The 12,751-nt window shown below is 36.1% G+C and overlaps 1 protein-coding gene across 4 annotated transcripts in view; it reads right to left on the bottom strand.

Moving 5' to 3' along the window:
* Positions 1-12,751, bottom strand: part of SLC25A26 (solute carrier family 25 member 26) — a 146,048-nt gene that overhangs the window by 126,980 nt on the left and 6,317 nt on the right. For 3 of the 4 annotated variants that reach the window (XR_014021103.1, XM_081286662.1, XM_081286663.1), the window contains exons 2-3: positions 8,361-8,517; positions 4,435-4,544 (exon numbers count right to left, since the gene is read on the bottom strand). Coding sequence is in view for 3 of the 4 variants with exons in the window: in XM_081286662.1 (XP_081142788.1) it covers positions 4,435-4,544; positions 8,361-8,517 (267 nt within the window). In the remaining variant the exon portion in view is untranslated. The remainder of the gene's footprint in view (positions 1-4,434; positions 4,545-8,360; positions 8,518-12,751) is intronic. The other variant, XM_081286664.1, reaches the window with a different exon arrangement.

Genomic DNA, 12,751 nt, shown 5'->3' with positions numbered 1-12,751 from the left:
TAAACTAACAAAAGTACAAAACTTAAAAAGTATTAAACAGTGGGCTGGGGATGTGGCTCAAGTGGGAGCGCGCTCGCCTGGCATGCGTGCAGCCTGGGTTCGATCCTCAGCACCACATACAAATAAAGATGCTGTGCCACCAAAAACTAAAAATAAATATTAAAATTCTCTCTCTCTCTTTAAAAAAAAAAAAAAAGTACTAAACAGTGTTGAAAGAAACTGGAAAGACAAACACATATATGGATTGAAAAACTTAACACTGTTCAAGATAGCAATATTCCCCAAACTAATTTACAGATTCAAAGTAATGCCTCTCAGAATTCTACCATGTTTGCTTCTAAAATTCACATGGACAGACAAAGTTGCCCCCTCCAAAGAATACTAATAATACTGAAAAGAACAGAGATGAAGAACTCGTGTCGATTTCCATACTTACTTACATAGTCAAGATGACATGGTACTGGTGTAAAGACAGACATACGGAGATGGAATAGAACTGAGAATTCAGAACTCTTTTTTTGCAAGGTTGGGGGGCTGGTACTAGGAATTGGGGATTGCACATATTAGGTAAGTGCTCTGCCACTGAGCCACATCCCCAGCCCTATTTTGCTTTTTGTTTTTGTTTTTGCAGTATCGGGGATTGAACTCTTGAAGACTTGTGCTTCAGAGCACAAGTCTTCAAGAGAAAGTAGAAAGACAATAAATAAAATGGGAGAAAAATTTTGTAAACCATACCTCTGATAAGAGACTTGTGTCTAGAATACATGAAGAACTATAACTTGATAACAACAACACACCCACACACACACACAAAAAAAAACTACAATTTAAAAGAAGTAGAGATCTGAATAAGCAGTTCTCCAAGCACACAAGAAATGTTCAAGGGGCTGGGGTTGTAGCTCAGTGGTAGAGCACTTGCTTAACACTTGAGGCACTGGGTTTGATCCTCAGCACCACATAAAAATAAATAAAATAAAATAAAGGTGCTGTGTCCATCTATAACTAAAAAATAAAATTAAAAAAGAAAAAAATTCTCAAAACTGTTAGCCATTAGGAAAATGCAAATCAAAATCACAATAAGATACCAAAGAATAGTTACTAGATAGCTATAATTAAAGACAGATAACAATGGAAACTTCACTGTTGCTGATGAGAATATAAAATATAAAATGGAGGTCACTTTACAAAAAAGTCTGGTCAACTCCCAAAAAGGTTAAAGTTACCATCTGGCCATAATTCTAATTATATACCAAGACAAATAAAAACATGTGTCCACACAAAAAGTTATACATGAACATTGATAACTACATTATTCATAATGGCCCCAAATTGCAAATAACCCAAATGTTCATCAACTGATGAGCAGATAAGTAAGATTTAAAAATCCATGCAATGAAATATCTGGCAAAAAAGGAAATGAAGTGCTGATATATGCTACAACATGGATGAATCTGGAAAACTACTTTAATAGGGAAAAAAAAATCTCAAAAGACAAGTTACAGGATTGCATTTATATGAAATGTCTAAAACAGACCAAGCCATGCAGACAAAAAGTAGCCCAGTGGCCATCTGGAGGGGCAGGACCTGGAGTACAACACAGAATGACTAATACTAAACAGGGGTTTTCTTTTGGGGGTGATAAAAATATTTGAAAATTGACTCTCATGATGATGGCACATCCCTACGAATATACGAAAAATCACTAAATTGTGTACTTTAAATGAATGAATTGTGTGATGTATAAATTATATCTCGATAAAGCTGTTTTTGAAATTATCTTTTTTTTTTTTTTTTTTTTGGCACCAAGGATTGAACTCAGAGCCACATTCCCAGCCCTATTTTGCATTTTATTTAGAGACAAGGTCTCACTGAGTTGTTTAGGGCCTCACGAAGTTGCTGAGGCTGGCCTTGAACTCTAGATCCTCCTGCCTCAGCCTCCCCAGCGGCTAGGATTACAGACATGCACCACTGCACCCGGCTAAAACTATCTTCTTAAAGTTAGTATTTATTTTATTTTTCTGTTAAGATCTCCCTTTTCCTTACCCCTAATTTACCATATTTGTAAGCGAAGAACAGCAGATTACAAAACAATTTAGATTCTCAGTCAAATTTGCTAAGGCAGAAAAAGTGCATAGAACACAAAACCATAATATACTGTAATTGTTTTATACATATATATTGTTTTTATGTAAATGTTACATATTATTTATATTTGCTGATTCATTTTCCAAGTTTTCTAATGTAAACATATACCATTATGAGGAAAAAAGATGGTATTCAATTAAGGACCCTTTCCTTTACTGTGTGGTCCATTCCTGTTCACACTCTGCCTATCACAATGCTGCAGGCCAGAAGTGGTGACCCAGGCCTATAATTCCAACTACTTGGAGGCTGAGGGAGGAGAATTGTAAATTTGAGGCTAGCCTGAGTAATTTAGTGACAGCCTGTCCGAAAATTTTTAAAAAATTTTAAAGATCTGGGGATGTAACTCAGTGGTAGAGCACTTCTACTGGTATGACCAAAATCAATTTAAAAAGAAAAGGGGGGGGAAATAAGGGGGAAAAATAACACTAGTAGAGAATAGACAATTTCTAGCTAACAAAAATAATGTTAGTAGAAATTAGTGAGAAATTCTCCCTTATATTGGGGAGAAAGGACAGAGAAAGGTATATTAATGAGAAGAGTGAAGATAGTTTGGCTTTTATTAGTGCTCCTCTAAATTAGATTTGGTTTGTCTATTTTATTTTTTTTTTTATTTTTTAGTTGTCAGTGGACTTTGTTTATTAATATACAGTGCTGAGAATCGAACTCAGTGCCCCACACATGCTAGGCAAGCACTCTACCACTGAGCCACCAACCCAGCCCTGGTTTGTCTATTTTAAACCATAACTATGTACACTTTGGGTATAAGACATTTTTCCATTCACATTATGAGTTTTTCTTTATCTCATGAATTATTTACAAAAGGGTTTGTTTTCTAAACTCATGGTAATGACAACCTAGCATTCGTTTTCATTATAGTCGGTTGTCAAACCATATGTACAACGTTGTCTCTATTGTACTTGTTGAAGCTCGCCTGTGGAATAGGGTGTCCATTTTTGTTAACCTTCCAAGTATGCTTGAAATATGTATTTCTTAACTGTTGAGGTGAAGTCCTATATAAATCCATTAGACCAATTCATTGTGTTGTTCACATCTTCTACATCCTGAGTAAGTTTACATCTGCCTAGTCTGAATGCTTTCAGAGATGTGACTATCTCCAAGTAAGACTATACTGCTGTTTATTTTTCTTATCATCTTGTCTGGTTTTGCTTCATATGTTCTGGACTATGTTATTCATATAGTTCAGGCTTGTTACATCTCCCAGAATTGTTCCTTGAGTCATTATGTTCTAGACTCTCTGGTGCCTTAAATTCTTTTTGCCCAGTATTAACATAACACAACTCTATTTCATCAGTATTCCCTAAATTTAGTAAAGTGAGGAAAAAAACAAATCATAATTTCCATCTATTTCTCACTAACCTATGAGATAAACTACATTTAAGCTAGCATCCTGCCCTGCAGGGCTCAGACACTCGACCCACAATCTGGAGAAGCTGCAGGGAAAGATGGGAGCTGGAGAACTGTTAGCCAGAGGCCAAGACAGTAAGCCAGCAGAGATCAGGGACAGAGAGATTCTGCAACAGTGCCCAACCCTAAGCCCACCTTCTGAGCATAAATGCAGCTGCTGCTTAACTTCCTTTACGAACCTTCTGCAAATTTCTCTGTGGCTGACCTGACCCATAACTAGGAATTTTGGGAAAAACAGTTCCAACTCAATTATTCTGACATAATACAAAACCAACATAACCTACAGGTGAAAGGGTTCTTCCATTTCTTTCATTTAATGTTTTGTGTGTCATTGTTTTAGAACTCTCTCTCTTGTTTTAGAACAGCTGAATTTTTCTTTCATCCCCAAGACTATCTTTTAACTGACATGTATGATTCACCTACATTTATTGTGATTTATGCCTTTCATAATTTTATTTTATTTTTTAAAAATATTTATTTATAATTTTTTAGTTGTAGGTGGACACAATACCTTCATTTTTATTTTTATGTGGTGCTGAGGATCAAACCCAGTGCCTCATGCATGCCAGGCAAGTGCTCTACCACTGAGCCACAACCCCAGCTCTTCCTTTCATAATTAAAAAAAAAATTATTTAAGAGAAATAAATACCACCATAAAAAAAAATAAAAAATGTCAAGAAGTATTTAAACATTAGACAGCATATACATATATTGAAATGTTACATGGTATCCCCTAAACAGGCACAATTTTTGCATTTTTATGTATCATTTGAAAATAAATTTTAAAAAAAGAAATTTGTACCAAAACAAAAGTATGCATGATTTATATTTCTGAAGTCTATCACATATTAACTTGCAACTCACCACTTCTCCAGCAGAGGCAGCCAACATGTGCTTCACAGGCATCAAATACGAAGATGAATCAGTGTACAAACACCATTTCACATATTCATAGGTGAGGAAAAATGCAGCAGCTGAAATTTAAAACAAGCCAGTCTTTTTACAAAGCTTAAATACACATTCCTACCGTAAAGAAATAGTTTTTTTCCGAAAGGTATGACAATCATTATTACACTATGAGACAACAAACGTAACTTTTTTCCATCACTCTTTCAGAATTTACTGAGCCCATATTACATGCCCAATCCCAAATTAGACAAATGCAGACAATGTGATCTCACACTTGGTCATAAAACAAACATCTACACTGGTTTATAAATAAGTCAAAAATGTGAACATATGCCTTTACTTAAAATACAACGTGTATTCTATAATGCTTTATTATTGCTGGTTACCCAAAATAGCCATAGCTACTTTTTAATGTCAATTTACATTTTTTTTTTTTTTTTTTGGTGGCACTAAGGATTGAAGAGTGGTGTCCTCCACTAAGCCACATCCCCAGCCCATTTTTTATTTTGAGACAAAGTCTCACAAAATTGCTTAGGGTCTCGCTAAGCCGCTGAGGCTGGCTATGAACTTGCAATTCTCCTGCCTCAGCCTCCCAAGTTGCTGGGATTAAAGGTGTGCACCACTGTGCCCACCTAATCCCCAGGCTTTTTATTTTTTATTTTGATTTTGCAATCCTCTTGCCTCAGTCTTCCAAGTTGCTGGGAATACAGATGTGCGCCACGCACCCTCCTACATCAATTTACCCCTACAACAAGGAAACAATCAAATGCTTAATTAGAACTATAAATCAAAATCTCAGAAGAGCTATCTCTATCACCATAAACTAATTATAGCTGCACATGAGGGCTTTAAACCTTGTACTGTTAATCAAAAAGTGTTTATCGTGTCCATAAAAGATAAAGAATGAAAGAAAAAGGAATCACAAATTCATCTTTTGAAGGACATTACAATATATCAGTCAAGTCTGAAACACTCAGAAAAACTGCCTGATAGTAAAACTCAGTGATCTGAGGCTGCCAACAAACATGCAGGCCCGCAGTCCACAGAAGTCACTACCAATTCAGGGACCTGGCACAGTTAACACAGGCCTATTCCTGTGTGTTCTTCATACAACTTGTCACACTTTGGCCCACTACAATATCCCTGATGGCATTCAGCTGTAGGTTCTGCAGCTACTAGCATCTCTATACCCACCCCAAGGCAAAGGAAGAAAGTACTAAAACTTCCTAAGTTTCATGGTCAGCTGCCTCAAGCTTGCCCAATTTTGTGACTACTTGTGTGAAACTTCATGTCTTTTAGGTCTGTAACCTCAACCCCTGTCCCCAAGTACACAGCATCCAAAAAAGACTGCACTAATGAAAAATGATGGCACAATAAAATTCCAAATGAGGATCAGAGTAAGTAATCAAACAAGGAGAAATGGGCTGATAAGAGTCTCTTCTAGCCCATCCCCCGCCCCCAGCAAAAAAAAAAAACACAAACATGCCATACTTTCTTTACATGTGCTATTAAAAAGGGAATAAGGTGGCTGGGGCTGTAGGTCAGTGGTGGAGCACTTGCCTCACAAGTGTGAGGCACTGGGTTCGATCCTCAGCACCACATAAAAATAAATAAAGCTATTGTGTCCATCTATACCTAAAAAAATTAATAAAAATAAAGGGAATAAGGCTCCTAAATGTGGGCCTTCAATATGGGTCTTTCAATCTTCTGTCCCCTCCATGCCAACCCCTCAGCTCTGATGATTACAGTGGCATTCTGTACCTAGACTAGAACCTTAACCAACAGTTAAAGACAAAAGAAAGCAGAAAGGAAAATGCAATTCATTCAAAATCTGTAGGAAGACAGCAAAAGAATAAAAAAAAAAAAAAAGCTTTGACTTCTCTTGCACCCTCCATCTGCTGAAGTTGTGTGGATGGCAAAAAAAGCAAGAAAGGCAAAAAAGATACCACTGCCCCCATTCTGCACACACACCCCCCCACACAAGTTCAAAACCACATTCTGTATGTAAATCCTCAGTAAAGAATGTAAAATAATCCTGTGATCATTGAGACAGTATCATGTACTCTAAGACTACAACTAATACTATACCTAACCCACAGGAATGCTTTTGTGTCATATGTAAGAGACAAAGATCTAAAGAACAATGAGTATAGGTGAAGGAGAAAACCAAATAAATCTGTGACCAAAAGATGAGGACTTAGTGACATATTCCTGTACAATTCCCTAGCTCAAAGGTTTTTAAATTTGTCTGCCTATTAGAATCGACTTGGAATTTTTTAAAACCATCAATGACCAGGACATACCTCAGATGGATTAAATCATAATCTCTGAGGTAAGCCACAGGAATCAGTATTTAAACTCTTCAGTGATCAGGTGAGTCCAATGTGGACAAACTTGGGACATATCCATGCCCCTCATACCCTTAGAGCCATGCTTGACATGGAATAGGTGCTCAATAATAACTTGTTATAATCAATTACTCAAAGTATTAAGGCATACAAAAAGTCAAGGTAAACCCAAAACAGCTTGCTGTTCAACCAGCTCAGGGCGAGGAGAAAGGGAAGTAATAAACAAAAGGACAGAAATACTATTATTTGTGGTACAATCTTTATGTGAATGATACGCTCACAGATCTGGCACTTAAAGGTCAGATTAACCTAAGAGGAAAAATTTCTTATGAATTATCCTGAAAAAAATAAATCAAAACCCAGAATTTAAGAATCTCCTAGGACTGTGATTTTATGGATGTGTATTGTGTGCCTTTTTGTTATTATTGGTTTAGTTTATTTTCAGTGCCACAAGAAGCATCCATCACCAGCTAGGGATGTGGCTCAGTGGCAGAGTACCTGCTCAGCATGCATGAGGCCTTGGGTTCAATCCTCAGCACTGCAAAATAAACAACTGAAATGAGAAAAGTATCAGCAAGGCATGTACCAAGAAGTAGATTCCACAAAACAGATTATACTGTTGCAGAATAAGAGGGCCACAAGTCACATGACTTCAAAACCAAAACAAAGATGCTGAAAGCGGGGAGCAGTGGCTCACACCTGCACATCTGTAATCCCAGCGGCTCAGGAGGTTGAGACACGAGAATCGCAAGTTCAAAGCCAGCCTCAGCAAAAGCGAGGCGCTATGCAACTCAGTGAGACCCTGTCTCCAAATAAAATACACAACAGAGCTGGAGATGCAGCTCAGTGCCCCTGAGTTCAATCCCCGGTACAAAAAAAAAAAAAAAGATGCTGAAATCAGAATACCAGGTGGAAGCCTGTAAAAAACACCTGCATCATCTAAGTACAATTAAAAGACTAAAAGATTGAGCTCACCTGCTACACAAGAATCTCCAAGTATTTTAAACTCTTCAGTGATCAGGCGAGTCCAAGTTATCCAACTTGGCTCCATACTAGAATCACCTGGGAAGCTAACAAAAACTGCTGATTGTCAGACAAGACCCAGAACCTATTTCTGAGGGTGAAATACAGGCATCAGTATTGTTTAAAGCCCAGGAGATTCCAATATGCAAGCAAGGTTGTTCCTGTTTCTCTCTGTACTGGGGACTAAACTCAGAGGTGCTCTACCACTGAGCTACATCTCCACCCTTTTTCACTTTAAGTCAAGGCCTTGCTAAGTTGCCCACGTGGGCCTCAAACTTGTGATTCTCCTACCTCAGCCTCCTGAGTCGCTGGGAAATTGTTTTTCTATTACAAAGATACTGTAAGGGAATCCCCAGTCTACCTATTCAAAAATTGTGGGTTAAACAATGGAAAATAAAATCAGAAGATTAGCTACAACACAGAAGGAACTATCTATCACCTCATACCATTCTGAAAATAAATCCTATTATCTTGGCTTTATAGCAGTGAGAATATCAATGTCATGTTTACCATTAGGAAAGGATCCAATAGCAGCAGAAGGAACACCAGCATATATTCCACGAAAACCACCGGCCTTATAAAATCCTTGGGGACTCTGCAGCCTGGTTTTAATGGTATCCAGAGGAAATAATATCAAGTCAACAGAGGCACCTGCTACCCCACCAGCCTTTAAAAAAAAAAAAAAAAAAAAGGAGGGGAGGAGAGAAAAAGAAAAAAAGGTTACAATAAAATAAGGCCTCTGCCATTTAGGGGCAGGAAGAGGAAGAAGGAGGTAGTATTTAAACATATTTCTTGTTCCTTTCAGTTCACAAAGCTTTGCAAAAAATCCAAGGACTTTCTATCTCTACTCTAGAGATTTTCCTAGGAAAATAACAAAAAATGTACTAAACTTGCAAACTGTTTTATATTAAATTTTCTTTTTAAAATTTTTTTATTTAAATTTATTTTTTAAAACAAATTTAACATTCATTTTAATATACTCAAAAAATTTTTAAAGCCACAAAAGGGAAAAAAAAAAACTCAGCAAGGTAAAGAGTTCAGTCTCCTACTCATTTGCTTTTAATGGTTTCCTGTTGTATACTTCCAAAGTTACCTTGGGCACACAAAAGCAAATATGAACATACATTTTATTTTTCCTTTTTTAAAAAAACAAAAGATGGTATACAATATGCATTACTCTGTGCTTTCTTTCATCTCACATTTTATCTTGGTGACCTTTCCATATCAGATCCAATGTAATATTTTTGTCTTTTTAGCTTAGTAAGTAGTCAATCTGCATTAAGGGTTTTTTTTAAGATTGTTTTCTGAAATAGCTCCAAATCTTTATCATCTAGATCTATATTTTAAGAATTACATATCTAAGGATCCATATAGTACTTTTTATTGTTTATTATATTAAAAAATTCACTGATAATTTTAAAATTAAGTGAGTAAATCAATTAAAAAAAATTGGCCTGAGCTAGTCATCTCCCGAGAAATATCATGCTGCTATAGAGAAGCTGCAAATTAAGCTGATTAAAAACTAAGTTTGTATCTCATGATTATAATGCAATATATGTAGAATATTTTTAAACTTATTATACCTAAGTGGAAGAAAAATGAAATTTCAAAAAATATGAACACAAAGATAGATCAGTATAGATATAATTTAGATATTCTAAAGGCATCATTTACAGATGTGAATCAAAATCAGATTACAGTAAGCAGACAGAAGAGAAATAAAGAGGAAACTCAGTATGTTTCCTACACAGAATTTAACTGAATGGCTAACCTTTCCTTTCTTTTGAATTTTGAAACAAGTGAATGTATTACCTTTCAAAATATAAAAATATATATTTAAAAACTATACACTCCACAACATGAAATTTAAAAAAAAAAAAAAAATCAAGCTGGGTGTGATGGTTCCCACATGTAATCCCAACAGTTCAAGAGGTTGAAGCAGGCTGGTTTGAGCCCAGCTGCAGCAACTTAGTGAGACTCTAAGCAACTGAGCAAGACCCTGTCTCAAAAAATAAAAATGGCTCGGGATGAGGCCCAGTGATAGACTGCTCCTGGGTTCAATACCCAGTAACAACAACAAAAAAAAAAAAAAAAAAAAAAAAAAGGAAAGAAAGAAAGAAAAATCAGTACTAGTCAAACACACAGGCAAAATTCAAATTTAGTTTTTTCCATTTTTGAGTTTACTAAATACTCAAGTGGTATAAAGCTTGGTACCTAGCAAACAATATCTGCTTAACCTGGGCCGGGGTTATAGCTCAGTGGTATAGTACCTGCCTAGCAGGTATGAGGCACCGGGTTTGATTTTCAGCACCACATAAATAAATAAAATAAAGATCTATCAACAACTAAAAAAAAATTTTTTAAATCTGCTTTACCTGACATTCACCATAAAGCTACTGCAAGACTTAACTAGAAAAATAACTGATGAGAAATCCAATAAGGCCTATTTCTTAATCAACTAACATAAGTAAATTATTAAAAATTAGTTTACACTAGAAAAGTTGACACCATACTATTGATACTGCAGTACTATACAATTATTCTGGAAGACAAGAAAGAACTTCAAAAACCATGAAAGTCTGCCTGGCACAAGACCTGAAAGGGAAACCAGTCATCCAAAGAGCACAGGAGAGAGCTACACACAGTACTAATAGACCAACCACCTGGGGGGCCTGGTGTGCACCTACAGTTCCAGTTCTGGGACTTTGTTGCCTTGGACAACAAAGCAAGACCCTCATCTCAAAAAAAAAAAAAAAAAAAAAAAAAAAGAAAGAAAAAAAGAAAAAGAAAGAAAGAAAGAAAGATAGATGGATGGATGGATGGATAACCAGAGGTATGGGATTTTTTCTTTCAGGATATAAAGGTAGCCTTTCTCAGTTCTGGTAAAAAGGTTCAGAGGTAATGAAAAAAAAAAGTTGAAAGGCCACCTTTTCAATGCTCCTGTCACTTGTTCATAGAGATTTTTTTATAAAATTCAATAAGTAAATGAAATATTTTGCCTGCCTTTTAATTTTCTTAAAACATGGAAAGAATAAAATATGATGAGAAGGTCTGATACAAGTGGATTCTTTGAAAACATGCTGGGCTTTATTCTAATTTTCTCTTTCACCTTAGGAGAGGGCTTAGTGAGATGAGCAGTATCTGTTACTCAGTTTTAATCAATAAGTTAGTCTTTTAATCTACTTGGGTGCTTTGCATGCATTGATTTCTCTAACGCAGTTTCATCTGAATTCTTGTCTTCTAAGAATAAAATGAGCAGATTCAATCTACTTATCTAGTGTAACATTAATCAAGGTACTAATTGCTTCTGTGGATTTCAAGCTTCTTTAACTAGTGTCATTTAAATTCATGAGAATGAAAAACAGAAACAGAACAGCTAACCCAGAACCTGAAGAAGGCCTCTATCTTCAACCACACAACATATTTAAGATTTAAATAAATATTTGATGAAGTGCTTCTAATTTTACATCAATATTGTTTTATACTTGATCATACTAGCCAACATCAACTGGATTATAAAGAAATCTGTATATTCCATTGTTCTGTAGTCTGAGAAGTTTATTTTATCATGATCATTTATCCAAAAGTTATCAGGCAACTTGTTAGTGTCAAGACTTACAGTAGCTTACACTAAAAATCGTAAATTAAAAACTAGACAAAGTCCAAAGAAACCAAATAACCCAGATAAGCAATAAACTCTGATAAGCACAAGAAGTTATCAAGACCTTAAAATCATACACATGGATAAATTACACGCCCTACCTTAAGTTAATAAATGTAAGAAGTCCTGCCAGGCTATAGAGAAGAAGTATTTAATTAGTGCTTTGAATACAAAATTACATATAAGAGGAAGTAAGGGGAAAGGGAAAAAAAAACAAGGGGGAGAAATGAATTACAGTAGATGGGGTAGAGAGAGAAGATGGGAGGGGAGGGGAGGGGAGGGGAGGGGGGATAGTAGAAGATAGGAAAGGCAGCAGAACACATCAGACACTAGTATGGCAATATGTAAAAAAGTGGATGTGTAATGGATGTGGTTCTGCAATCTGCATACGGGGTAAAAAAGGGAGTTCATAACCCACTTGAATCAAATGTGTGAAATATGATATGTCAAGAACTATGTAATGTTTTGAACAACCAATAATAAAAAAAAGAAAGAAATTACTGGAAATTTAAAAATATCTAGGTTTTATGCTAAAAAGCCTTTTTCTCAAGAGGAGGCTGACACACGAAAACCAGGGACAGGAGATCATCACTGCTCAACCTCTGGACAAAATGAAACTGTGTAAAATCAACACAGGCCATCAGCCTAAACAACAGCCAAGAAGAACCAGGCTGCTCAGAGGACCCTCCCTCCCAGACACTCTCAGCTTCCTCCATAACTGAGAAGCCAGCAGATCTGAAGCACCCACCACCATCCTCCTCGGAGCAGAACTGCTGCTTCCTACGATCTTTGCATTCGCCAGGCATTCTCCCCACAGCATTCCTTGCCCCCTCTAGTCCAGCCTGGAAATCACAGCAAGACTACATCTCAAAAAAAAAAAAAAAAAAAAAAAAGTAAAAGAATCTAAATGTCCATCCACAGGAGTCATGTTAAATTAATGTTATATCCAAATAACGAATGGCTACATTGTCTTTAAAAGAACAAGGTAGATCTGTATTCACTAGCACTGACATACATGTTGTATTTTGAGGTTAAGTGAGATATAGAATATGTGCTGTATAATCCCCCCTTAAGAACACACATAACTCTGCACAGGAATAACTAAATCTGAAAACACACACAAACTGCTGGAAGCTATTACATCTATGGAAAGAGATTTGGGACAAGAGGTATTATTGTTAACTTGTTAATTTTTTATGTTGCTCATATTTTGTAATTATGAATTGAATATTACAAACAT

Source organism: Spermophilus citellus, assembly GCF_964194105.1.
Source record: "Spermophilus citellus genome assembly, chromosome: 3".
NCBI classification, from domain to species: Eukaryota; Metazoa; Chordata; class Mammalia; order Rodentia; family Sciuridae; genus Spermophilus; species Spermophilus citellus.
This window is presented reverse-complemented; position numbering and strand designations above follow the sequence as displayed.